Source organism: Maylandia zebra, linkage group LG5, assembly GCF_041146795.1.
Source record: "Maylandia zebra isolate NMK-2024a linkage group LG5, Mzebra_GT3a, whole genome shotgun sequence".
Classification (NCBI taxonomy): Eukaryota; Metazoa; Chordata; class Actinopteri; order Cichliformes; family Cichlidae; genus Maylandia; species Maylandia zebra.
The window spans coordinates 40,627,955-40,654,315 of record NC_135171.1 but is presented as its reverse complement, the minus strand read 5'-3'; the positions used below and the strand labels follow the sequence as shown (position 1 = coordinate 40,654,315).

The 26,361-nt window shown below is 43.2% G+C and overlaps 2 protein-coding genes and 1 long non-coding RNA gene across 3 annotated transcripts in view; 2 read left to right on the top strand and 1 right to left on the bottom strand.

The window, feature by feature from the left end:
* The first annotated feature begins 2,820 nt into the window (after window positions 1-2,820).
* On the top strand, window positions 2,821-18,769 carry fam83c (family with sequence similarity 83 member C). Its single transcript, XM_004558989.5, has 5 exons — window positions 2,821-3,893; window positions 9,349-9,516; window positions 10,261-10,385; window positions 15,625-15,861; window positions 16,091-18,769. The coding sequence occupies exons 1-5, from the start codon at window positions 3,378-3,380 to the stop codon at window positions 16,845-16,847; spliced, it is 1,803 nt and encodes a 600-aa protein (XP_004559046.1). The 5' UTR covers window positions 2,821-3,377; the 3' UTR covers window positions 16,848-18,769.
* LOC143418684 (uncharacterized) lies at window positions 7,067-10,381 on the bottom strand. The gene is made up of 4 exons (XR_013098725.1): window positions 10,297-10,381; window positions 9,984-10,052; window positions 7,620-7,720; window positions 7,067-7,532 (listed from the first exon to the last, which is right to left on the bottom strand). It is a non-coding gene; the product is annotated as an uncharacterized LOC143418684 (long non-coding RNA).
* Window positions 18,770-21,996: 3,227 nt separating the features above from the next.
* LOC112434863 (uncharacterized) overlaps window positions 21,997-26,361 on the top strand; it is a 28,786-nt gene continuing 24,421 nt past the window's right edge. The window contains exon 1 of the mRNA XM_076884380.1: window positions 21,997-22,138. Within this exon, the coding sequence (XP_076740495.1) occupies window positions 22,097-22,138 (42 nt within the window). The 5' untranslated portion in view covers window positions 21,997-22,096. The remainder of the gene's footprint in view (window positions 22,139-26,361) is intronic.

Genomic DNA, 26,361 nt, shown 5'->3' with positions numbered 1-26,361 from the left:
CTCTGTTAAATGACACAAAGCAACAATACAGAGATGGAAAGCAACAACAAAGAGTCTCAGAACAACAAAGTAGGAGATGCAGATCACATCACAGAGAAGCAGAGCATCAACCTTCAATTCAATTCAATTCAATTCAATTCAATTCAAATTTTCATGAAACAACAAAAAAACAACACAAAGATCGCACATTTAGAAAAACACAGAAACGCTCATAATGAAAACTGTAAAAGATAAACAACAAAGTAACAAAAATGAGCAAAATTACACAAAAAACTACCAACAAAATCACAGAATCAGATTTGAAATGACTAAAAAGATAAATGATGTAGACCAGCAGCATTAAAGTGAAGTGTTTGATTCCTCCTCTGCTGTTTTCAGTGAAATCATGAAAAATCACATCAGATAACATATAGATGCCATCTTCACATGTTCAAAGATGATTGTGCCTTTGTTAAGACACAAAGCTCCTATAAGGGATGTGAGGACGCAGCTACCTGGGTACCAGGTGTGTTTATAATCACAAACTGTAGTCAAAAGATGGATGTAGCCTGTCAGAATGAATAAAATGACGTCTCCTTTCCTGCCTCCTTTCCTGCCTCCTTTCCTGCAGGTAATTCGCTTTAATTTCTGATGAATTTTTCAAAAGTAACACGATACCCAAAGACTGCCGCTCAGTTCTCTGGAAGGACCGTGACCTTCTAGAGAAATCATTTCCTTGTTCTCAACTTTTTGTTTCTTTTGTTACATCTGTCAATCTTTCTCCACACAACACATTTTCTATTTGTTTTTAACAACTTAAAAATGTTTGTAATGGGAAATGAAATCACAGGAATGATTGTGCTTAAAAACCAAAATGACTTCAAAGGGTTAAATAAAATCTTAAAACTTTATAACCAAATCACAGGGAAAAGAAGAGTCATTTAAAATAAGGATTAGTTCCTTGCAACACCCACAGAAACGGAACAGCTGCACAATTAATAACAAAATCTCCACAAAATGACAGAAATGTCCTCAAAATGACATAAAGCAACTGCAGATCACTTGGAGTGACTGTAAAAAACATGTTCTAGTGATTCTATACATGCATTTTATTTATTTTTTTGTTATGACTGAAATAAAATAGAAAGAGGCTTCGAAATAACTGCTTCTAAAAGGACAAACACAATCCACAGGTGGGGTTCAGGGACTCCAGTTAGCTGAGCTGAAACCTAGCACACAGCTAGCAGCTAAGGCCACCTGTCAGTTAAAGAGGCCACGCCCCTTTATAACACTTAAAAACTGTTGTTTTGAAGGGGGCATTATCTGCAGAGCCCAAACTGTTTGTGCATCTGGCTGTAAACATGTTTATTTCTGCTGTAAATGTGTAACATGGGGACTGACTCACTGCTGGAGCCTCTGCTGGACGTCAGAGGAACTGCAGCTTTGGGTACTTGAGGCTTTCATCCTATCAGTTTGTGCATACATCGTGCTGTAAAGCAGCGGTCCCCAACCCCCGGGCCTTGGACCAGTACTGGTCCGTGAGTCGTTTGGTACCGGGCCGCGAGAGTTGAGGCTCAGGTGTGAAATGTTTGGTTTTCAGGGTTTTTATCGGTTTTCAGCGTTATTTTGTTATCGTTTTTATCGTTAACTCGGTTTTCCTGGGTCTTTTCACGTGTGTTATGAATAAATCTTCTTTTTTTCGGTACCGGTACTGGTTTTATTTTGTTGTATTTATCCGCGACACCTTAAAGGCCGGTCCGTGAAAATATTGCTGGGCACAAACCAGTCCATGGCGCAAAAAAGGTTGGAGACCGCTGCTGTAAAGTACACATAATCAGACCGATGCCCTCCCGTAAATCATCACGTCATGTTTATTGTGCACTCTGCAGAAGGTAAAAGTCTGCAGGGACCTGTGTGAGCTTTCAGGTGAATTGGAGTTTCAGCTTTCATGCAGCAGCTACCTGGGCTGGAGTCTCAGGGGAGCGTTTTCCATTTCACACATCAGTTGTGAGACTGAGAGAAAACAATATTTCCTCTAAGAGGTGTGCACTTCCCACACCAGAGGATGAAGCTTTCCACTGTGAAGGAAATCAACTGGCTGCTGGGAAACTTTATTTAAACTCCTGCTAACAAAAAGAAGCTAAAGCCACATCACAGGGACAAAATTAGGGAAATGTCCCCTTCAAAATAAAAGCACAGAAACGCAATATATAAGCGCTCAAAGTGAATTCAATGTGGATTGAAACTGAGATCCAACCATCCGAGCATTATTCCAACTGTTTAAATATGTGTTTCAACTTTTATATCAAATAGCATTTCACTTTTTATATGACTTTTAGCTTTATTTCAGAAGATTTATGTCCACTGTAAGACTGATATATCACTTTTTAATGTTACTTTTATCCATAAATTTTAGCTCATGTGAATCTTTTTAGACTTTTTTCCTCATTTATCTTTTATATCAATCACTTTTAGGTTTTCTATCATTTATTGCGGTTATCTGTTATAACAGATTTTTCCCATATACATCATATATGTAGCTCTGTCCCATTATATTGATACATTTAAGATGATATCAATGAGAAAAAGTTTTTTTTCATTATTGCTTTGGTCTGTATGTCAATTTATATCACATCTTTTTATTTTAACATTTATTTTCAAATGTTTGTTGTAGCTGTGTTTCAGTGTAATCGTTTTCACGCGTATATATATTACTGTTTTGTTAATTTACTAAACTACTTATTTGCAGCGCTCTCTCGCTCTCTCTCTCTCCCGCTTTCTCTTGGAGCTTTATTTTGAAAGTCCTCTCAAAGGGGTGGGTTACCTATTGTGAGTCGGTTGGCTTGACAACGGGAATGATGGGAGGTGCTTGTCCACGTCCGAGATCGGGGACGGGACAGGTAGAGCCAGGTGAACAGAAGCTGCACACCTGACACTGACACACACACACACTTTGTCTCTCTCACACACACACGGACACACACGGGCTGAGGGAGAGGAGGCGGCCGTTGCGCTGAAGAGGCTCTTGGGACTTCACATCCTGCTCAGCGCACCGGGAACCAGAGAAGGGGGGACCATTAGGAGCGTCAGGGCGCAGCAGACACAGCAGCTGCTGCGGGCTCGGACTGTTCAGAGAAGGACTGAACTGCGCCTTTAACTCCCAGGACTCTGTGAGTGATTAAGCGGAGGGCTGCTCCTGCCGGGGCGGATTACTGCCCGCTGTGGTCTCACATAATCCGCACTTTGGGATTTTCTTCAATGTTCTCGGAGCAGAGCAGCAGGTAGTTCCTGCCCCGACCTCCCCGCGCACCTTATTTCTCTATTCAAATCCCGGGGGAGGGGGGGTCAGAGACCCGGTGTACCCGCCTAATCCCGCACCTGCTGACCGCAGCAGCACCATGATCAGCTCCGAGGGCCTGAGGCCGGCCTCTAACGGCAGGAAGCCGCTGGGCAAGCTCGCCACCCGCCTGGAGGAGGTGAAGAACCCGTGGCGGCAGGGCTCCACGCTGGAGCTGAGCCACAACGAGGCGGCCCGGCTGGCCACGGACGCACTGCTGGAGCACGGGGAGAAGGAGTACCGCAAGGTGCTGACCGAGGAGCGGGAGGTGAACTTCCTCTCCCCGCTGGAGATCCACTACATCACGCAGCATGCGGCCAGCAAGACGTGCGGCGGCTCCGACAGCAACGGCGTAGGGCCCGGGGACCGGGACTTCGGGGACGGGGACGCCGTGTCCGAGCTAACTTCTGGAACTTACTTCCCCATGATGTCCGACGAGGAGCCGCCGATGCTGGAGCTCGGCTGGCCGGACACACCGACGAGATACGGACCGTCGGAGACTCAGATCTACTTCCAGAGAGACAAAAGCCACAACATCAAAGACCTCATCAGGTCCCTGATCAACAAGGCCAAGAAGGTAAGAGCGCTCTGAGGGACCGGAAACAGAATCATCTCTGTCTGCGATCTTTTATTAAACAGCCTGAAACAGGAGGCCGCTTTGCATCGATTAGTCGATTATTCCTGAAAGCAGCCAGCAGCTGATCGGTCAGTCACGGCAGAGCAGAGGTCAAAGCTCAGACTGTATTATTGATGAGTGTGTGCTTTGTTCTCACAGTGGTCTGAATATTTGTGCTCTTATAGTCTCCCACAGTCCAGTCACACATCTGTAAACTCGGATTATTTATTCTTATTCTTTAGAGAAAAGCTGGAAATGATTTTGTCTCAAAATCTGCATTTTTCAGACTGAAAGCTGCAGCTGGACCAGGAGAGTTTATCCTGGTGACCTTTGACATAAGTCACAGAAACAAAGCAGCAGCTTTCTCGTTGGGGTTCATAACACACTGTGAAAAAGCTTCTTATAAATAAAGTCCAACCAAGTTCTCAGCAGTCACGTTGTGTCCACCTCAAACCTGTGAAAACATCAGACAGGACAAAATAAAAGCTTCAGATGTGGAGAGCTGGAAACATATTCAAGTGTAAACTATGTGCAAAATGATTTTTTTTTAAAGCTGAGTTACTGCAGCTAAATGTTTAGTGTGATCCAAAGCATGTCGCTCTCTGCATGTTAGACCAGTTTGTGGCGCACTGTGTAAACACAGTCGTCTGTCAGCAGCTGGGATCAGTGACCTCACTCTGTGTGTGGAGCAGCTCTGCGCTCAAAGACATATTCTGCCCATTATTACTCCCAGTGTAGCGCTGTCTGTAAGCCTGAGCTGTGCTGCACGTTTCAGGCTGATCAGAGCAGCTTTAAGTGCTGCGCACAGACGGAGTCAACACAAGTGCTACGTGCCAATAATGCGACCAGTGAAACGGCTTCAAAGAGATGATAACAAAGAAGGAAATGAAGCCTGAATACAGTCAAATGAACAAAGGGAAATCATTATAACTGACTAAAGTCAGGCTGAATTTCCTCTTGAAGCTGAGATTAGATCAAACGTTACAGTCGCTGCTCAACACGGTAATAACACTGAGGCTGAGACGCTGCTGTTGACACGTCGTTTGGCAGCTGAAGTCGAGAAATGGAAAAAATCTTTGCACTTTTGTCCATTTTTGTCCTTTTAATGATGACGCACGAGTGTGGAGGCTCGAAACCAGGACAAAGTCTTCATTTGGAGTAACAGAGGTGCAGCTCACTGCGTGGATCCGTCCCTGGAGCATTTTTCACCCGGCTTGCTTACAAACAGCGCGAGCAGGCCGGGGCCCGCCCGCCATCTTTGATCTCTTCTTATCAGCTTGTGAGCTCGAGGCCGGCTGCTCGAGGTCCAGGGAGCAGAGGGCTGGCTGTCACACTGCCCGCTGTTTAGGAACAAACCCCCGAGCTCTCTCTCACACACACACACACACACACACACACACACACACACACACACACACACACACACACGCACACTGCGGTGTAGTTTCCATCTTTTGTGTCTGTTTAACATTTGCATCATTTTCTTCGTTCTCGCTGACTTTGAGTCTCTTTTAAAGTCGTCTTTTGTGTTTGAGGCATGTGAGACAGGTTTGTGTTACTCTTGAACCTTTGTGTTGGTCTGCAGTACTTTTCCTTGTCGAGTAGCTGTTTTTTATTCATTATGTAGCTTTTATAATCTTGCACTGACGCTGCAGCCTTTTTCTCCTTTTTTGTTTCTCTTGTCTCTTTGCAGATGGTGTGTGTGTGTGTGTGTGTGTGTGTGTGTGTGTGTGTGTGTGTGTGTGTGTGTGTGTGTGTGGTAGCAGGTTTCCATCGCTTAGTTTTGGCATCTGTTTGTTGGTATTTCTTCGTCTAGTGTAAAGCTTCTTTTTAAACAGAGACTCTGACCCCGCACGGCGCCCGCTGACCCCCCCGGCGCCCCCGACCTCTTTGCTGTATTCGTGACCTCCACAAAAACAACCACGAGGCGACAGATCAAAGACCCTTAAACCAAGTTTTCCGCCGCTTCTCAGACTTTCTGTAACTTTACATTCAGAGCGTTTTGCACGTCGTCTCCCGATCAGCGATCACGTAACAGTCAAATGAGAAGCTCCGTAGGTTTGTTGGCAGACAGTCGGGCACGCGCTGCGTGTGAGTCACTTCCTCCTCCTGTGTGTATAAATAGACGTGTTTAATGTGAGGCGTTTTTTTACATGAACCTGACCAGTCTGTGCGTCCGTGCAGGAGAAGCTGTTTTCTCTCAGACGCCGACCTCTTTCCCACACGTCTGTGCCGACTCAGCGGGTTTCAGATCAAATGACACTCTGGATGCATTTCGTCAGTTGGTTGATGCAGCAGACAAACAGCTGCTCTCAGAGCTGCACGTTTGTTCCTCCAACGGCTCTTTTCGCTTCATTTCAGCATATTAGGAGAGTAACTGAACTTTGACCTCCTTAATTTAGTGACAGATAAACCTAAATGCAAATGAAGTGAATCAGGACGCAGGCCTGGCTCAGAGTAAAACCATCCTGCAGCATCCGGCCTGCAGGTGAGCAGCGCAGCAGTCTTCATTATTAATTTAAGTTAAAGCAGAGTGTGCAGTGGCCCCGGGGCCCGGACCCCCGGAGTCCCTCTGTTTCAATGACAGCAGCTCATTAAAGGCAGATGCATGTGTTCAGCTGGGTCAGATAAAAGTCATTACCAGTTTTACTAACGATTTACTACCAGTCAAACATTGTAATCTCATTACATCACCTTACAAACAAAATATCATAATATTGCAAAACTTAAGGTATGATAATACTATTACATAAGCTTACAGTGAATTCTTCAGACACAATCTAACTCAAACTGGAGTTAAATGGATTATTGATTAGTTGATCAGCTGATACAAATAGGATTATCTACAGGTTTTTGTGATTATTGCACCTTCTGACAAGATCTGGAGCTTTTCTTTGTCCCACATAAAATAAAATAAATCAAATGTCTTGGATTTTAAAGATATCTGAAGATGTGAGAGATTATTTTTATTCATTTACTTTAAAAGATTCATAAATGTTTTTAAATAGCTAAAAAATGAAAATGTCACGGTGCAGCCTTAATGCAAACCCATCCTGCTGCAGGTTTTCATCCTTGGGCTCTGTTACAGCAGCTTTGCATGATTCTCAGTATGAAATAAGCCTCGTGTATCTTAGTCTGGGCCTTTGTGCAGCCTGAAACGAGCTGTTTTAGCTCCTCCCACTTTAACACCATCAGTGGGCCTGAGCAGCACGGCTTTACCCCGGGGACACAGAACAGGTTAATCCAGCTGTGGAGACTCTGTGAAGCTGCAATTATCTTTTCATAGGTCATAAATCTGGGAGCTCTACTCAAATCTGCACGTTGTTTTAATAAAAGTGCTCTTCTGAGAAATTCAGTTTTTCCAAGAACGCTTTTTACTTCCTGTATTTAAATGGAATTTTTTTTATTGTTTAGATCAAAAAATGTCAGAAAATTCTGAAGCTGTGCGTCAGATACCCAGAGCCCCCCGACAGTGTTTGGTTTTGCTCAAACAGCAGTCAATGAAACACCTCCAGTGGGCTCAAAGCAGTAAACAAACAGCAGTTTGTCCCTGTTGACTTCAGAGAGTTGTCCTTTGCTCCACAGCTGAGCAGACTTGGCCTGCATAAAGAAATAATTCTAACGTCAGTAATCAGCAGAGAAATTTCATGATGATGGCCCACGAGTGAAAATGTTAACCCCGCTCACCTTTAGCGTCTCTCACAGGTCACTCACTCAGCTGACCTGATTTCCTCAGATATAGCATTGAGGGTTGTAACTGTGAATGACCTTTGACCTCCAGTTTTAGCCTGAGGAACAGATTAAAACCTGAGCCTGATTATCTCGGGCTAAATAGAATAGAATAGAATAGAATTCAACTTTATTGTCATTGCACATGCACAGGTACAGGGCAACGAAATGCAGTTTGCATCCATCCAGAAGTGCTTTAGTGATATAGATATATTACAATATATATTAGCAATAATATAGATATGTGAGTATATTACAGAAATGGGTCTATTATGGTATGTTATAATGTACACGGTATGAAGTATGTTGTGAATATTCTATAACTAAGTATGTACAGGCTGTAGTGAGTACAAGCTATGTACAGGATATGAACAGGATATAAATATGAAAAACTATACAGAATATGAAATAAATAACTTTACAGGAATCTGAGATATACAGCTATACAGAAATGGGAACTGTGCAAGTTGTAAACAGTTGTAGGATTAAAGATTATCGAATGTACAGAATGATTATTTACACAGAGCTATACAGTAGTGCAGTTAAGATAAGTGAGGGTGTAGATAGTTTCTACAGAGGCTATATAAAGTGCTAGTGGTTGTCAGTCCATGTTATTATTGTGTGTTAAACCTACAAACTAAGGCCAGGTGTAGCTTTGCATGACCCGACCTGAAACGAGCTATTTCAGTCAACTTCAGTCTGATTGGCTGCCCCTCGAAGATCTGAACAGCAGGAGGGTGGGGCTTCGGTACCTGAGATGACCATATTAGGGATATCCCCTCCCAGAGTGTGTGCAGAGTGCAGGCTTGTATCACATGGATAACTTGAACATATGTTGACCTCTGAAACTTTTAGGAGATAAATGACATGAAAAACAAAAAGCAGCATGAGGCAGTTAAATTACAGGTCATGGAGTGTAACAGACTTAAAAACTTAAACAAATGACCTCAAATCTGCTTAGAAACAGTAAAAAATCAGTCATCATGTTTTCTTTAAGACCCCAGTAATCGACTGGTACACAGCACAAACAGAAGCTGACTTTTAAACAGATCTACACGTTTGCGTTTCAGTCGGGTTTATCTCGGGTTTCATCCACAAGCTGAATTTCAGAATTTTAAGCTGAAAAATACATGACAGGAAAGATCTGGATCCAGGATTTTACTCAGAGGAGAAGCACCGAAAACGAAGGTCATTGCAGCCTGTGACCGGAGCAGGGACGTCCCCGAGAGAGAAGTCAGGCTTTATTTCAAGTTTAACTCGACTGATGAAGCTGCAGTGCGTCAGTTAATTGTTTTCTGATAATTTCTTCACTTTGCTCCAGTTTCTAACCTATTAAACCCTCACAGTTTGGCCTATATTCTGGAGTTTCTAACTTATACAACATCCAGAGTCAGTAAAGACAGCTCAGTGACTGAGAGGCCGAGCTGAACAAAGGTCGGCTTTATGGATCAGAGACGACAGGAGAGTTTTCAAGAGACAGTGAAATCTTAAACCTGAGAGGAAATAACCGTAAACCTGCTCTGTGCGTGGAAACTCAGATCACAGGAACAAGAACAAAGTTCAGTCAGCAGCTTCTGAAACACCTTTGGTCCTGAGCGGTGAGGGTCAGGGTGATCCTCGCAGATTCATAAAGAGGCTCGTGAAATGTCCACTAAACACTTTGTGCTAACGTCTGGCTTTCCTGCAGGTGATTGCCGTGGTGATGGACGTGTTCACGGACGTGGACCTGCTCTGCGACCTCATGGAGGCGTCCAACAAGCGCAGAGTCCCCGTCTACATCCTGCTGGACGAGAAGAACCTCGGACACTTCACAGGCATGTGCTCCGCGCTGGATATTCAGAACTCTCACCTCAGTGTAAGTACAGCACACAGCAGCACTGACTGCAGGGCCGCGAGGGGCAAACATGAGCGACGCCCTCAGGCGCTCATATTAAACAGGAGAAAGTGAACTGACTGCACGTAATCCCCAGAGCTCGGGCCTCGCAGTTTTTTCCATTCCTGACTCTGCAGGATGTCATAGAAAGAAAACATCCCAAATATGGTCATTTCAGGCACAGCTGAGAAGCCCCGCCCACCTACTGTAGAAATCTTCCATTTATTTGTAACAACCAGTTAGAATAAAGCTGTTTTAAAGGAGGCGGAGCCAGAGCAGCTTATTTCAAAGATGGGGCACACCAAAGGCCGACATTAGAGTCTTAAAGAGAATAACAATGAGACTGAACCTGTAAGAAGTCCCATTAGAAGCTGGAATTATTCATCCGCTTTTTGCCAGTTAATGTATTTATCATTGAAATAGTGAAAAAAAGACGTAAAATTTCTTACATCTCAAAGTGACGACTTTGTCGGTCAGATGTGATGAAGTCGGTGTTCTTGCTTGTTCTGCTGGTTCGTCTGTAAAGAGTCGAAACTTTTTCCATGTTTGAGAAACGAGATTTCAGGTCAAATTAAAAGTTTTATGGTCTTTACAAGAACAACAGCTTATTGTTTCTGGATCCATGAAATTGCTGTTTATAATTTCATCTTCCTCGTGTGTGTGTGTGTGTGTGTGTGTGTGTGTGTGTGTGTGTGTGTGTGTGTGTGTGTGTGTGTGTGTGTGCAGAACATGCGTGTTCGCAGCGTTTGTGGCGACACGTACTGCACCAAGAGCGGCAAGAAATTCACCGGACAAGTCCTGGAGAAGTTCATGATCATCGACTGTGACGAGGTCATCGCCGGATCCTACAGGTGAGGAACATGCGCGCGCACACACACACACACACACACACACACAAACACAAACACAAACACACACACACACACACACACACAGTCCTTAAAAGATGAACCAAATACAAATCTTGCTCTTCGAATGAAGATCGTCTTCCTCCTGCAGTTGACATATTTCCTGTTCCTCAGTCTTTCTTTGAGCGCACACAGTCAGTGCATCAAGCTGCTTTAAGGATATTCTCTGTAACATGTGGGACTGCAGCACTTTCCTGAAGTTAAAGCTGAAACGCTCGGCTCAGGGTTCCAAGACTTAACTAACCCGTGTGTCATGTCACTGTAGCCGCGTCCATCTTTTATCTTCACTGTATGCGACTGAGGGACAGAGGGATAAAACGGTCGGTCATTCTTAGGCTCGGAGAGAAGCAGAAGTTTGGACGTCTTACTGAACTAAATAAAGGCAAACAGCAGCACCGCGGCAGCTGCGATGGTCTTATACCCGTGTAATGTTGCTTTGCTTTTACTTGGCTGTAGTAAAAAGGTAAAAACTGTAGCAGGAATAAAATGCAAACATAAAAACGTGTCTAATGTCAGCTGAGCCGAGCGGGCCGTTCTCCTTTTAGCAGCCTCGCACCGACTTTGCATCCAGCAGCAGATTACAGCAGGAAGCTGGCGGAGCTCGGACGGCGTGATGGGTTTGTCTGATCGGATAAGCAGCGTGACAAAGCTCGCGTTGTGCAGCTGAGCAACTGTAGGCCACGAGCTGCTGTGGGAATACCTGAGTAATACCTGTAATTACATCGACACACTCAGCAGGTGGGTAAGGATGAGAGCTGCAGGCACCAGCAGAGACCTCATTGATGCTTCTTTTTTTAAACTGCTGAAAAAGATCATTATTTACTAGATTGTGATGCTTTTCATCAGTCAGGCCTACCGTCCATAGGAGCAGAGCCACGGGGCGGCCACGGCCAGCCCTATAACCACTCGCAAAGAGGCAGGACCATTTAGGAGATGCAAATGTTTGATGAGCGCATCGTCTCTCCACGCACGCTCACAAACGGCCGTGCACTCGTCAGCCTTGATAGCAACAACCTGGAGTGCTAGAATAAAACTATCGCCCTGCAGATGAGCCTGATATAAGCTGCTTATTTCATTTACCTGTCAGTTATAATCTCTCGCAGGGCTTTATTTATAAGTCCAAATATTTTTATTTGGACTTATAATATATATATACTGTATATCCTATATATATCCTGACTCTTAGTGGGGTTTGAAACATAGATGACTACAGCAGCACTGAGGTGTGAGCAGCTCTAGCAGCAGAATTTAGTGTTTCATCTTGAAAAAGGGCTTAAAACGTGTTTGGAAAGTTTCAAAGCAGAAATTTAGTGTGAATTCTGCTGTCGCTTACTCATCCGCAGCTCAGACGGAGCACCATGTTTTTTTTTTTAGCAGTTTTTGTTTTATTCATGTTGCACTGAGTCTGTAAATCTCGGGACTCGTCTTCCTTAAAGGGATTAAACCACAAAATTTAAATGGTTAAATTCTTGTAGACGACTCGGACTGTTTAAGTCTCAAGGAAAAGACTACAAGTCCCTGTGATGTGCTTCAAAGTGTGTGTGTGTGTGTGTTGCTGTAATATAGCCGTGAAGCTGGTGGACAGTTTGTGCTGTAAAATTCTGGTGATTTTAACGACTTTGTGTCACGCAGCTGCACGGTGCTCGTAAAACTCTGGGACAAATTTATATTGAGTTAACTTTGCAGACAGCTGCTGATTGTACGGAGCTAGTTAAGGCTTTTTTTGGACTCGTTGTTTAGGTCATAGTTCCTGTACACAGGTATGTATACATCATGGCACACACTGCAGTCACCTTAAAGCCTCTCCTATTATCTGTGCTGAGCTTTAAGGTCTTTGTTCCCTGCATCTAATCTTAAAGGCAGCGCCACAGTGAAGTCTGGGGAAACACGCTGTCCAAAGGACGAAGTCGGGATTGATCCTTTCTGAACACCGTACTCCATTTTCCTGTAGATTTCTACGTAGTCAGCTCAACATTCATAGTTTGCAAAACATACTTGAGTGGAAATATTTTCATACTCGTTCTTTAACCTTAGTCACCTGTTTCAGGTGTGTCGCCTTCATTCATTCACTCGCACACTCGTCTCCTTCTCTATGTTTTCACCTCTGCCCTGCTCTGCTTCTTGTTTCATTAAATTGATTCTGTTTTGTCTTTTACATTCAAAGGAACTCTAATTTTGCAACACACAGTGTTGTTTTGGGAGGATTAAGTGTTGCTTCAGGTATGTAGCAGGTAAGAGGGCGGAGTCCCGCAGGCTGACAGGCTTCTAATTCCATTGCTGATTGTGGAATGAAGGGTGAGGTCACCCCCTCTGCTACACCTACTACAAACTTTATCACTTCAATATTGGATCAAATAAAAGTAACTTGATTCCTGGGAAGCGCCGAGCCTGTAGCTGTAAAACTGATTAGCTTGTTTGAGAACCAAATATCAACACAGATTACCGGATATTATGCAGAGAATATCTGAATCTGCTAATCTCAAAGAATATATAACATTTGCAGTAAATCGTTTAAAGCTAAAACGAGACCGTGATGTCCTAAGCATCAACAGAAACCAGTATATTTCAAAGGGCAAGTAAGGCAACCAGTAAAGAGCAACACAATAGAGATCCACAGCAACCAGCAAAAAAACTATGCAAATATTACCAAAAAGACCCCAACACAGCAATCTCAGAGGCAACCACCCAACAACGGCCAATCAGACAACAGAAACACACTAGCTCCAGTCTACTTTATGGTCCTCAGAAGTAGTATTTGTTTATGAAGCTATAAATGGGGGTAAAGTCCTGTGAAGCACGTTCAGGCTGAATGCTTTCAGTATAGACATTTATCACCTGAACAGCTAACAGGTGCACTGTCACAAAGGCTTTAAGTGCTCCAGGAAGCAGCAGGTAACTGGAAACAGTTCATCTTAAACGGCTGAGCATCCTAACGCGACCTCATTTACAGTTCTATGACTTGTTTGTTAATTAAACCACAACTTTAATGATCTGAACCGGAAGACAGTAAAATTACCATTTATGTGTATCGGGTGTTTAGATAATGAAGGTGTGCTCTGAGCTGTTCTTCTTCAGAACTAATCAGGAATTCAGATGAATCATATCAAACATAGCTGAGCACTGAGTGGTTTAGTGCTGAGGAACGCCGTCCTGCAGGTTCCTCTGAGGTTGTCTTGCTTTGTTCTCACACAGTCAAGTCTGTAATGGCTTGATTACAATCAGAAAAGAATCGGTTTCGTAAATCTGTAAATTTCCTTTTAAGTTTCCATGAGTATTAAAGTTCTTTGTGTTGCTTTGAAGATGCCAGTGAATCAGTTAAACTATGAATTACACCTGCTCTGATATCATTGAGATGCTGTCCGGTTCACATTTGTGCAAATCAGAATCAAATCTGCCAACTGGCCTGAGATCAGATATTACAGGGACAAACTTAGCTGGCACTTTGTTCTTCAACCAAACACTCTGCTGTCATTTAAATACACAATACAAAGTCTAGTAATGTATTACAGGTTCTGTTTATGGAGATGAAACAGATACAGACTCTGTGTCATTAACTTGTGTCTGTAGAAGTACGAGGTGTCCTTGAAAACGAGTCCTTCTGCAGGGTTTAAATGTGCACGAATGCTAGTTTGGCTAAAGTAGCAAATATGCGATTAGCTAAATGGCTAACAACAAAACCAAGGCCCCTGCTGTTAGCAGCTCAGACCGGTCAGAGTGTATGTTAGTAATGCTGGCTCTAACATGAGTATTATTGTTAAACAATATGCTGTTTAAAGCTTGTTTAAACAAACATGTATCATGATGGTTGGTGTTGATGAGGGTGTGCTGGTGCTCGGCTAACGCACCATCCATCCACCCACTCACCCTGCTTTGTGTATCTGTAAACAGCTGGTACATTTTGTGACTTGTTAATGAAAAGGTGTCGAACATCTTAATCTTTTAGTTGTAGAAACTTTGTAATGTGGCTAAAACTCAGACGTCTGTGTGGTCGTCTAATGCTGAACCTTTGTCTCGCCTGCACATAAATGCAGTAAAGTGTCTGCTGCTCAGTTAGACGCCTTCGGTGTTCGTGCACCTCGCGTCCACCTCTCGCCAGCTGATAAACTGATGAGTCATTGCACTGACTCATCATCATCCAGGAAATAGTTAACACTCACTGCAGGGCTGTTTATCAGCTGGAGGTGGAGGGAGATAATTTACACAGACACAGCTGAGAGGTACCGAGTCTCAGCCTCAGTTTGTGTTTCATAATTTTGAGATTTCATGCACATGATGGCAGAAAAACCTGTCACACATGACAAACATCAAGCCTCGATCTATTCAGGCTCTTATCCAGAACTGCTTTCACTTTCTGATTTTTATCTGCGTGAACTCATTGTACTTGAAATGCCACCTGGTAATCGGCAGCTGCACCGAGTGTGATTTGATCTTTTACATAACTGATGCATCAAATACTGCTAAATGCTGCTGAGCGAGGTTCAAATCAGAACTTTGACAAATCCATCTCAGCTGCTGCCGTCCAGCACCTGCAGAGAGGCGACTGCACCTAAAATTCACTTTGGCCTTTCTGTCTTTAAACACATATAGTTCAATAATTATTGTTATATACTTATTACTTAAACACACATTAATGCATTTATAGTAAGTTCCCTTTGAGTACCAGTCAGTGCCTCTGTCAGTGCGATTGCCATCACCAGTGTGTGAATGTGTGGATGACTGAATGCAGTGTAAAGCAGTTTGGGGTCCATAGGGACTAAGTAAAGCACTATACAAATACAGGCCATTTACCAGATCAGCAGTAAAATAGTTCAAGTCCAAAAGTTCATAAAGGTCTCAGGAAAAAAATCCAAAACTTGAGTTAAGTTGCATTCGGCAGATCTTCCATTCAGGGTCATCTTCTCAGGCACATCTGGATTTTTCAGCTTGGTTGCTATTTTTCGATCCCTCAGAGGAGGACAGGTTATGTCCCTTTGTTCTCATGCTTCTGCGATGGCTGCCGGTCAAAATGCCGATCGCTCGACCTGATTTTCATTCATCGGATGTGAAGGAAGTTTATGGGGAAGAGTGTGGTTCTATTTCAATAGCTCATCCATCTCACACCTTGTACTCTGTTATGTATGCTTAAATCCAAAAAACAGAGGAGGCAGATGTCTGACTCTAACCTTTGACCTCTTCTCTCCAGTTTCACCTGGTTGTCGGCTCAGGTGCACAGCAACATGGTGATGCATTTCTCGGGGCGCATCGCTGACAGCTTTGACCGAGAGTTTCGCTGTTTGTACGCCGACTCCCAGATCATCGACTGTTTCTACAACCCGGAGGAGGACGGGATGCCGTACTACCCACCGTACCCTCCCATGATTGCCCCCGGCCTGGCTCTGGGGCTCAGCCCAGGCCACGGGCTGGATCTACTGTCTGAAAGGTAAGAAGGTATTCGCTGTAAGGGGAGACGCTTTCATTCTGATTACTGTCAAGGTTTTAGTTTTTTCCGAGTTTCATCAGAAGCTTTTTTCCTGAGTTAATTATGTGAATGACAGCTGCCGCAAAAACTCTTTGAAACTTGATTTATGTGACATCATGATGGAAATATAATCTCTCTATGAAATCAACAGAACTTCAGTGTGCCACTTTTAACTTTTCTTCTTCCACAGGCAGCGGGACAGGGGGTGCTCCGAAAACTCTAGCAGCCAATCGAGTAACAGCATCTCCAGTGTGAAGGCTGCACCTGGAATGTCCTCAAACACGGTCTACAAGGTCACGCAAAGTCATGATAAGGAGGCTGCAGCTGGCTCCCACCTGAGCCCTGAAAGAAGAGGACTGAGCGACCGATCGGGAGGACAGACCCCTACACCAGGAGGGCGAAGCTCTGCTAATGGGGGAATCAATTTCGCCCCAATTCCCGATCGCCCGCCACCGGCCTACGGTCAAGCGATGGGTATCGAGTGGAACAAACCCAACACAGCAGATGTCTTGCGGGGAAATATTGGTGGAACCTCTACCAAGTTTCAGGGTTTGGGGCTGTACGATCACAAACAAGATCTCTTCCCCTCCTCAATACCCTCCCCAGTCAATGACACCAAACCGCCGCCTAAGCAGAGGCTCCCCAGCGGGATGTTCAACAAGCTTTCAGATTACTTCCTGTCATCCAACTCTAAAGACAGGGACGCCTACAACTTCCGGAGGACTCCGTCTCCTCACGGCTCACCCTGGGGAGGACCGGACCTTTCTCCAACTGAGCCGGAGAGTCAGCAGAGTCCACCGCCGCCGCTTTCTCCGGTCGGTATAATAAGCCGGAAGGACCAGAAACGAATGACGCTGGGCCACAGCAAGCTGGACCTGGTGAACCAATACAACAAGATGAAGCCCAAGCAAGTGTACAGCCGCTTTGAGCTCAAGGGCACGAATTAGACTGGAACCATCAGAGAGGTTGTGACTCCGGAACATTCATCTGGTATCTTATATTACAAAGAAAAGACTCTGAGATCTTGGAAATTGCTCAAGTTTGGTCTTCAGACCTCAGCCCTACAGGAAACTAAGACTCTTGAGGAGCCATTTTGGCTCTGCGTGGTTTCCCGTTTATCAAACGAGAGGTTTTTGGCTTTTTTTGAGGTCATAGTTTACCAAACAAATCACACTTTTACTAAATCTGCACTTCATGATTCAACTACAGTCACTACCTGAGTAAATATGTTCTCATAGGTGAAATAGGTTTTAAAGATAAGCCACTGACTGTTTGCTGACACGTGAAAACCATCGAAATGTGAATTTTTGCCTTCAACACTCCAGAGGCTTTCATGTGGGCATTTCTTTACATTTTTATACTCGGCGACATTCCTGAGCAACAGTTTGAATTCTTCCTTTGGGTAAACTTAGGATTCTGCAGTTATTGTTCTTTTTTTAAGATTATGATAATATTTGTAATAACAGGGCTGAAGAATTGTTTCCTCCACAGAGATTTTTCTCGCCTTTAGTGAACGTTTATGCTACATTCAGATGGAAACTAACGTTTATCTGACTGGATCCCAGCCTGGGGCTCAGCTCTCAATATGGTGACGGTTTAAAAAAAGATCATTGACAGTAATACTGCTGAAATTCTGCAGTTTAATACGATCACATTGTTGGGTTTCATGTTGTGACGCGACTTCCACAGTTCTTATTGGAGAAGTTTGAATCTGAGGTGATTTTTTGTTTCATTTCTTTTTGTTCTCATTAAGTAAATGAAGGGATCAGTGAGTCACCCACCAAACAAAGACTTTTATTCTGACAGTCGACTGTTTCTGCTCTGTAAACAAGTCATGCCATGTGCTACCACTAAGTAAAACATAAGATTTTTTATTATGGGAAAAATTAAAATCTCTCAAAATATTCAGTTTGCACTGTTAAAGCGATGACAATGAGAATCTTTAAGAAGATTAAAGATAACATATCATTATTGTTTAATCGTGACTATAAGTGAAACAATCATTCAATCAAAATAATGATGATTAATCAATTTGAACTCTACAGTTTATTCCAACAAGCCCAAACCTGGAAATACGCAGCCTGACAGAAATCTCACATCCAGTCACAAACAGTAAAGTGAAGTTTAGTAACCTTTGCTCCTGGGAATACGACAACACGTGCCTTGATCATCCTGCCTTAAGGTTTGCAGTCACATTTGCGACAGCCTGTCTCCAGCGGCCTCGGTTAGTCTCGGTCACAGTTTTACTTTCGTTGTTCGGCACAGGGAGCGATCTGTGCTGTGAATAGTAGAAGCAACGCCAGGATGTTTCGTGGTGCTCGTCATGTTCTGGGAAAGTCGGGTCGTAGGGCATTTTGTTTACGTCGGATGAGACGATCTGTGTCGAGAATCTACATTTATGTTCCTCAGCTTTCCTCGTAACGGAGGCTCGTTCCTCCCGCTGCACAGTTTTACAGCAAGCTTGTAGATTTGTATATAAATGATTAATTATTATGCTCTTCATCACTCTGCACCGCAGTGATTCCTCCTCAGTGGAGCAGCAGATGAGGACGTAAAATCACTCTAAGCAATAAGGATTGATACCGATCAATAGTTCTGATGTGTGTCTTTTGTTTACTGCTCATTCAGTGGGCGCCTTCTGTTTTTATTTGCCCCCAAATCAGCTGGACATTTGATTTATTTGTATATGTTTTCCCATGTAATGTACATTAAACTGTATATACATGAAGTTGGGTCATTGTTAAGAAAAACACTCTTCGACTTTATTTTTACAGATTACTGGAGAATGTGAACTTGAAGTTAATTTTGTGTGTTTAAGTTGTTTTTAATTTGTAAGATGAACAAAATTTAATAAAAACATGAAGGTAAAGTTGAGTTCAGTGTTCATTTTTCCATAAAACCGAGTAAAATGATTCCTGCCTGTATTTCATTTAAGAATGTTTTGTGGAAACATCACTATAATACGGGAGAAACAGCAGGACAGCCAACTTATTAACTAATATTGGTTAAAGAACAAACATTTTGACTAAATATGCATCAATTCAATTTCCCTTGATTGTCTGAACTTTCCTTCAGACCTGAAGATTATTTGTCCAAATGTGATGGTGAGACCCTGGAGGGTGCTTGGAAAAGCATCGTTTTACTTCCTCCCTGATGTCATGTTTCACAAAGAATCAGTCATTTCGGGGTTGCAGGGATGTTGCCAGTCACGTCAGCTAAGCCGATGAGCTCATACGTGCATTGTCCAACTGGTTGCTGAAGGTTGCTGAAGTTGGTGTCTTCCATGCAATTTACGGGCAATCGGCACTGGCAACCAAAGTAACTGCAACAAGGTTTTTGGTGCAGCAACCTCCAGCAACCACTCACCAGCTGAATAATAAACACATTTCCCTAGCAACCAGTGGTTACCATGGAGTCACTGACTGGTCTCTAGGCCTGTGTGATTGAGGCATAAACTGCTTCAGGTGCATACCTGCTGCTGCCTCTGCAAGCTGCTTGTCAACCATACCTCCACCCATACTCCTCCTTTCATACTGTTCATGTTACTTCTGATTTAATCAGTGTCACGTCTGTTGTTATCATCCATGCTCTGTTCTTTGAGTGGCGAAGGGTGTCATGAAAAATATTCTCCAGCAGCCCTTTGAGTGCAGACAAAGAGTAAACAATGTCCTCAGACGATGGAGTTGGAATGATGTTCCTGTACTTCCACAGGAGTCCACCTTCAGCTCCCTAAAGATTGACTTTCTTGTGCACCATCGCTAAAACAAAAAATGAAATTATTCCGAGTATTCCTAAAAAATTGACAGCTTTTGAATGCTCCTTCTGTTGTAACTACAAACTATGAGTGGGTGACACCAGGAGCAGGTTGTGGTCTGTAGCAGGTCAGTGGAGGGAGAACGTTGCAGCCATGTTTAAATCTGTGTCCAAACATAGGCTTGGTGTTTCCCACTGGGCCTCAGCACTGAAGGTTTTCCTGTCAGGAAGTCCAGACGGGGCTCTGGGTCACAGGACGCAGCACGAACAATGTAAGTTAATAAAGCTTGCAGAGATATGTGAACAATGGATCATCCAAGAAATCTCTCCCAAAAGTCCCTAAACTGGAACACAAATCCATAATTCACGAGACAAACACCGAGACTAAAATATCTCTTTGTGTGCAGGAAACGAGCGCACGAGCCGCCGGGGTGCTGTAAAGCTAAACTAACATAAAGACAGTTTCATTTGTCACGCAGTCAAAGTTTGGGAGCATTAATGTAAAGGTGGAGATGTGAGCCGTTTCACACGCAGCTCTGGTTGTTACAGTCACAGGTGTACTCATGCTGGTTTGTTAGGGTTACTGCATGCCGGCTCACAGCCCAGACTTTGTTTTTTTTAACTGTCAGCTACACTTGATGAACTCGTGGGGTTAAAAACCTGCTCCGCAGCTCTCCTGCCAGCAGTGAAGTTTCTGTTTGGGCTTGTGTTCAGCTTTGTGTTAATACACAAACACTGTATGTGTGTTTTTATTATCAAAGGGATTTATGTGAGTGTGCAGGACTGTAACCTAAGGTTTATATTATTAACAGGTCAGAGTAACGCAAAAATAATGTAACAAGTAACAAATTACTTAATTACTCCCTGGAGAAAGTAACAGTAATTAGTTTTAAAAAGTAATTTATTTTTGAGTAAGAACCCCAAACACTGATAGAAAGCTGCTTTGATCCCTATAAATAATTTTCTCCTTCATAACAACTGAATGTTTGAACTCACCTGTTTAAATTGTACTCAGGCTTAAAGGTTGTGGCTGGGGGCGTGGTCTCTTTGACTGACAGGTGGCTGCTAGTGATGGGATTTCCGGCTCTTTTTAGAGATCCGGCTCTTTCGGTTCGGCTCACTAAAAAGAGCCGGCTCTTTCGGCTCCGAACCGGCTCTTCAGGTTGTTTTGTTGCTTTAATTAATTTATTATTAACAATAATATAAAATTATGCACAAAAGGAATTACTAACGTAAAAACAAGTGGTTTTATTTATATATGTTTATATATAAATATATGCGGTGGCCCCTAGAGACAAAACACGTACAAACTCCAAAACACGTTTCTAGCATGAACTGAACTTCCAAAGCAGAGCTACTAGATCACTTAAATTACACAATTGAAAGCATGTGTGTATTGTTTGTGTATTTATACACAGGCACTCATATATATATTCAAATAATTTAAAAAAAAGTTCATTTACCTGTTATTACCACACACCAAATCCGGTCGTTGGTACTTGCTGGCTTGTGTAGCCACAAGATAACAAAGGCTCAACACTGCGCCCAGCATCCTGGAGCACTTCTGTTGTCTTTTGTACGTGTTTTGAGTTTTTATGTGCTTCTGAGTTTTTAAATGCTTCTGAGTTTTTACGTGCTTCGGAGTTTGTACGTGTTTTTACGTGTTTTGGAGTTTTTACGTGTTTTGGAGTTTGTACGTGTTTTTACGTGTTTTGGAGTTTGTACATGCTTCAGAGTTCGTATGTGATTTGAAGTTTGTATGTGCTTTGTCTCTAGGGGCCACCGTAAATATACTTTTATTTATTCACTCCACATAAAATGTAATAAATAAATCATATAATACAAAAATCAACTATTCACATTTCAAGTTTTAACTATTTAAATTTTCAGCTTTTTCCTTTCACAAATTTAAAGTGAAAAGAACACAAAACACTGCAAACCACAACACAATTAAATATAAATTATAATATGAAAACTAAAAGAACATGCATATTCTCTGTCATATGGACCTGCATGAATAAACTTTCTCAATCCTTTATCATCTGCAACCGAAAATAGTTGTGGATGATTACTATACCTTTCTAATGTTGTTGTCCCTGCCTCTCTTTCTCTCTCTCTGGCTCTGTTCCTGTGCTACTGAGTGTAACTACCGCCCCTCCCCCCTCTGCCCAGCGTAAAGCACAAGGCTCGCGTGCAGAGTGAAGCGGGAAAAAAGTGCGAGAGAGAGGCTGAGAGAAAGAAAAAAAAAAAACCCACGTGACGGCTCGCGATAAGGAGCCGGCTTGCGTCGTTCACGTCAAAGAGCCGGCTCTAAGAGCCATTTCGTTCGCGAACGACCCATCACTAGTGGCTGCAGCTGTTAGCTGTGTGCTAGGCCTCCCCTCAGCTAACTGGAGCCCCGTGTTTGTGCTGCTGGAACATTTTTGATGACATTAGCTGATCAATGACTTGGCTGCTGTACGAACAGAGCTCAGGTCCAGTGTTGGTGAGTGAAACTGGGATTTTATTTGGATGTCGCTGAGCTCCTTAGCAGGTGTGTGTTTGATGCACCTGTGCATAGTTAGTAGTTGGTTTCAGCTTTGCAAAACACTGCGAGGAGAAGTTTGGCTGACAGTGTGGATGACTCAGGCATGACAAGTGTTACAGAATCCAGCGACAGCAGTCAAGTGTGAAACACGAGCAGGGAAGCTCGTGTTGCCTCGTCTACCCCAAAAACCACCCGTCAGGGTAACGCGCTGTTTCTAAGTAGTGGTTGTATTTCAGAGCTTTAATTCTGTCCAAAGAGATAAAAACGACCACAAAATATCAGAAAACTGATGCAAAATAACTACAAAGAGGCTGAAAACAAGTAGCACGGAGGGATTAACCACGTGCTCAGTTTTAATGACACCCAGTGATTAAATCAGCTGTAAACAAATGTCAGTCATACCTCTGTGGAAAGCCTTCTTTATCTTCATTTCCTTTATCTAAAGTGCTCGTCAGGAGCTTTCAGAGGAATTTTCATTCACTTTTTACACCCACAGTATAAAATAAATAAACGAGTGTTTATGGTGTTGTTGTTTTTGAGCGTTAAACATTGGGGATCTCATGCTGGGCCTTTGTGGCATTTCCTGTGCAGCAGAGGAGCCTCTGATTACAGGAAGCCGCCTCTTACTGCGTTTGTAATCAGCTGATTGGAGATGAACAGTCACCATCTGGACTCAATAAAAAGGTGTGTTCACTTTTTAAGGCTGCAGCAGTTTATATGTCACCTAACGAAGGACGAGTTGCCATTTTTCCACCTGATTTACTTCCCAGATAAAGAATTCCCAGCCAAACGTTCAGTGGCTTCAGAAAGTGCCTTTTTATGCTGAGGTCAGTGCTCAAATAATCATTTATAGAAAGTCCTTCTTCCCATTAATTATCTTAGACTTATGTGGGGATGCTTGAAAGGGTTTAGTTTGCTACTGAAGCTTTTTATTATGTCCGATCATTACTTGCACTGAAGTCTTTTGCCCTGTTTTCTAATGGCGCTCTAAAGTGAAAGATGCCACCTGCAGACACGTCGCTGTTAACAGATCAGCGACTCGCAGGTGAAAGGCTGACGGTGTGAGCAGCTGTAGCACAGATGTGCTGATGTTTAAACAGGCAGTAGCTGTGATGTCATCCCTGAAGCGAGCTGTAGCCTGCTGTAAGAGCTGCAGCGCGTCCTGTTTAGATGCTCCAGCAGCATTTCCTGCAGCTGCACGCTGGAGACCGGCCCTTTGTGTGTGCGTTATCTTCAGGATGCAGCTCTCTTCCTGCTGACTCTTTCTTCTGTAACAGACCTTCGGGGTGTTCGGTGGATGAATGCGTGCCGTCCATCGAGGGTTGTTGTGAAACGTTGTGTCCCTCGACTCCTTCGGGGGTTTTCTATGTTTGTTCTAAAGCTTTGTCTTCTCAGCATTTGGGGGCAGGTGTGAACTCTATTTAGGATCTAAATTCAGACTCACAACAGTGTTACACAACACAGCATTAATGTCCGATCACTGAAACCCTGAATAGTGAATAAAAATCTCCACGTGGATTTAACTGAGGAAATGGGTCAGATTAGCTCAGAAAGTCCTGCAGTGATTCATGTTTCAGCTGATTTATGCTTTTTTTTTTTTTAGCAGTCATGTCAGGAGAAGACAGAAGCTGTTTGATAATGAAGAGCATGTCCACATGTTTAATGAAGACAACTCAGTGTGGGCCCAAACAGCTGTGTAGCCTTTATAAAACACTTATGCTAATTATGGAAAAAAGGCACTTTGCATGGGAGCATAAAGATAAGGCTCCGGAGCAATGGATGAAGGTCATGTGGTCTAAGAAGAGAGGTCAACAAAGTGTTGCACCCATCATGCCTAGTGGCCACTGTGTGAGTCTGTGGGGATGTGTCGTGGTCTGGAGTCGCTCTGTTGGACACTTCAGGACATCGATGGCACAGCGTGCTCCAACTGAGAGCTCGAGCAGTCATCAGGCTCAGAGTATGAAAGAGTGCAGAACTTTAAAGAGTCTGTGGGATGTGCTGCAGAAGACTGTTTGCAGCAGTCCAACTTTCCCATCATCCATACAAGATCTCTGGGTGGATCCTGCAGCACTGCATGAGCTTATCAACATGATGCTCTGGTGATTTAATGGCATCATCAAAGCTAAAGGCGATCCAACAAACTTTACAGAGAAAACATTTGACCTTGCAAGTAAATCAGTACAGTATTATTAAACTGACTGTAGACCGGGCATGACTGTTTCTGGGACTAAGACTGACTCTGTTTTCGTCTCTGAAGGGTTACCATGGTATTCGGAGATGGGCGTGGCTGCTTTATCGCGCTGTAGCTCTCAGCACACAGTGTCTTCATGATCCCTTCCATCAACGCAAACATAACAATGATGCAGTGATACCCAAAATAACAATTGGCTTGTTATAAATAGCATTTGGTCAAACAGGCTTGCACAGTGTTGTGCTGCATTAGATGTGTTCAAGTTGCCTGACTGCCAACACAGAACAACAAGCTGCAGCCACAAATATGTCTGCCTCTGGTTCTGAGTGAGCCACAGCACCATTTTCAGACAGTCAGTCTCCTAAAGTCTGACTGCTGATGATTTGTTTGTTTTTCTTCTCTGATGGTGCCTCTCCTCCTGCTGGGGAGTTTCACACCAGCGTTTAACTCTTCAGCCCGAGCTTTCAGCTTTGGCATGTCACCTGAGTTTAGATCACATCTTCTACTAAAGCTGCAGTTTGCATCGGGCTGTAAACGTGTTTCTTTCTGCTGTAAAGTTGGACGTTTTAACCTGTGAGTCTGTGGGGACTGACTCACTGCTGGAGCCCCAAGTGGACGTCAGAGGAACTGCAGCTTTTATTTTCAGTCACCTCAATTTTAATTTTTTTGTGATAAAGTTGAAGAATTTCAGCAGAATCATAGATTTACAGAATTATAAATTTCAGTGTTTGCTACCACTGAATATTAGCCTCACAGACACATCTCACTCTGAATGTTAGTCGCTTCAAAAGTGACGATCAGAGGGACGGAGTTTGATCTGGAAAAAGTAAAATACTTTTGTCAGATTTCCTGCAACTTTTTGGAAACTGCTGAACCGTCAACGACAGTTTGTTGTTGTCTTATTTTATGCAAATAGTGTGAGTGTGTGCGTTACGGTGTGTGGTGAATTGGAGCTAAACCCAGATATCTGACACCAACTGCACAAACAAAAAAACAACCTTTATGAATGTCATGAAAAATCCAAAAACAGGAAACAAAATCCTCAGAAAATCTAAAAGTTACAAGAAACAGCTAAAACATCGGGGACCTCAAGACTTAAATATGAACAGACCAGAACCAGGAACAGGACTCGGCATCTTCCTCCCAGTTTATTTGTTTTTATTATGAAGCACTTTGTTTTTAAACTTGCTGAACAAATAAAATAAACTGACTATATATTGATTTTATTGTCTGATCATGTAGCCGTTCTCTCCTTGGTTTAGTGGACACGACATGAACGAGTGATTCTAAAATACTTTTAATGATTCACAGTTTTTTGTACACTTGTGTACTTTATACACATTATAAACACTTTAGAGAACGATGATAATAACTGTAAGAGCCTCTGATGATAATGTTTTATCATTCATTGAGTCAGAAAAGCTCACAGGTGAGATCCTCACCTGGTCTCCTCACCAGAAATCATCATCCTGCTTTAGTAAAAAAAAAGAAACTAAACCAGTAAATATTTAAAAAAATCAAACTTTTCTTTGGCTCATAGAAGCTTTATGTGATTTGAAAGCATCTGCAAATAAGATCAGTTTAGTGGTGGAGACGTAAGCCCACCTCGCACGGTGACAGCGGCCCGATGGCCTGCAGCTCACACTGGCTTCAGGTTTTCACAGGAATGAAAACGCACAGAGCTCAGCGTCGTATGCAAAGCTCCCGGGGCGCGGCTGATCTGGGCAGACTGCGGTTTAGCTTCCGCTGACGTGGACGACTGTTCGCTGGAATTTATTGTAAAGGATCAAAGCTGAAGAAATGCCCATCGGAGGCTTTACTAACACAACAGGCTCAGAACAAACAGCCGTGCAGGAGGAGACAAAGAAACGAGCAGCAACCAGGAGAAGACTGCAGTGTTTTTATAAAGAGGAGCATGCACCTCAGAACACAAAACACTCATCCACTGTTCTCCTGTTGGCTGAAAACTACAAATCTGAAGTGACAACAA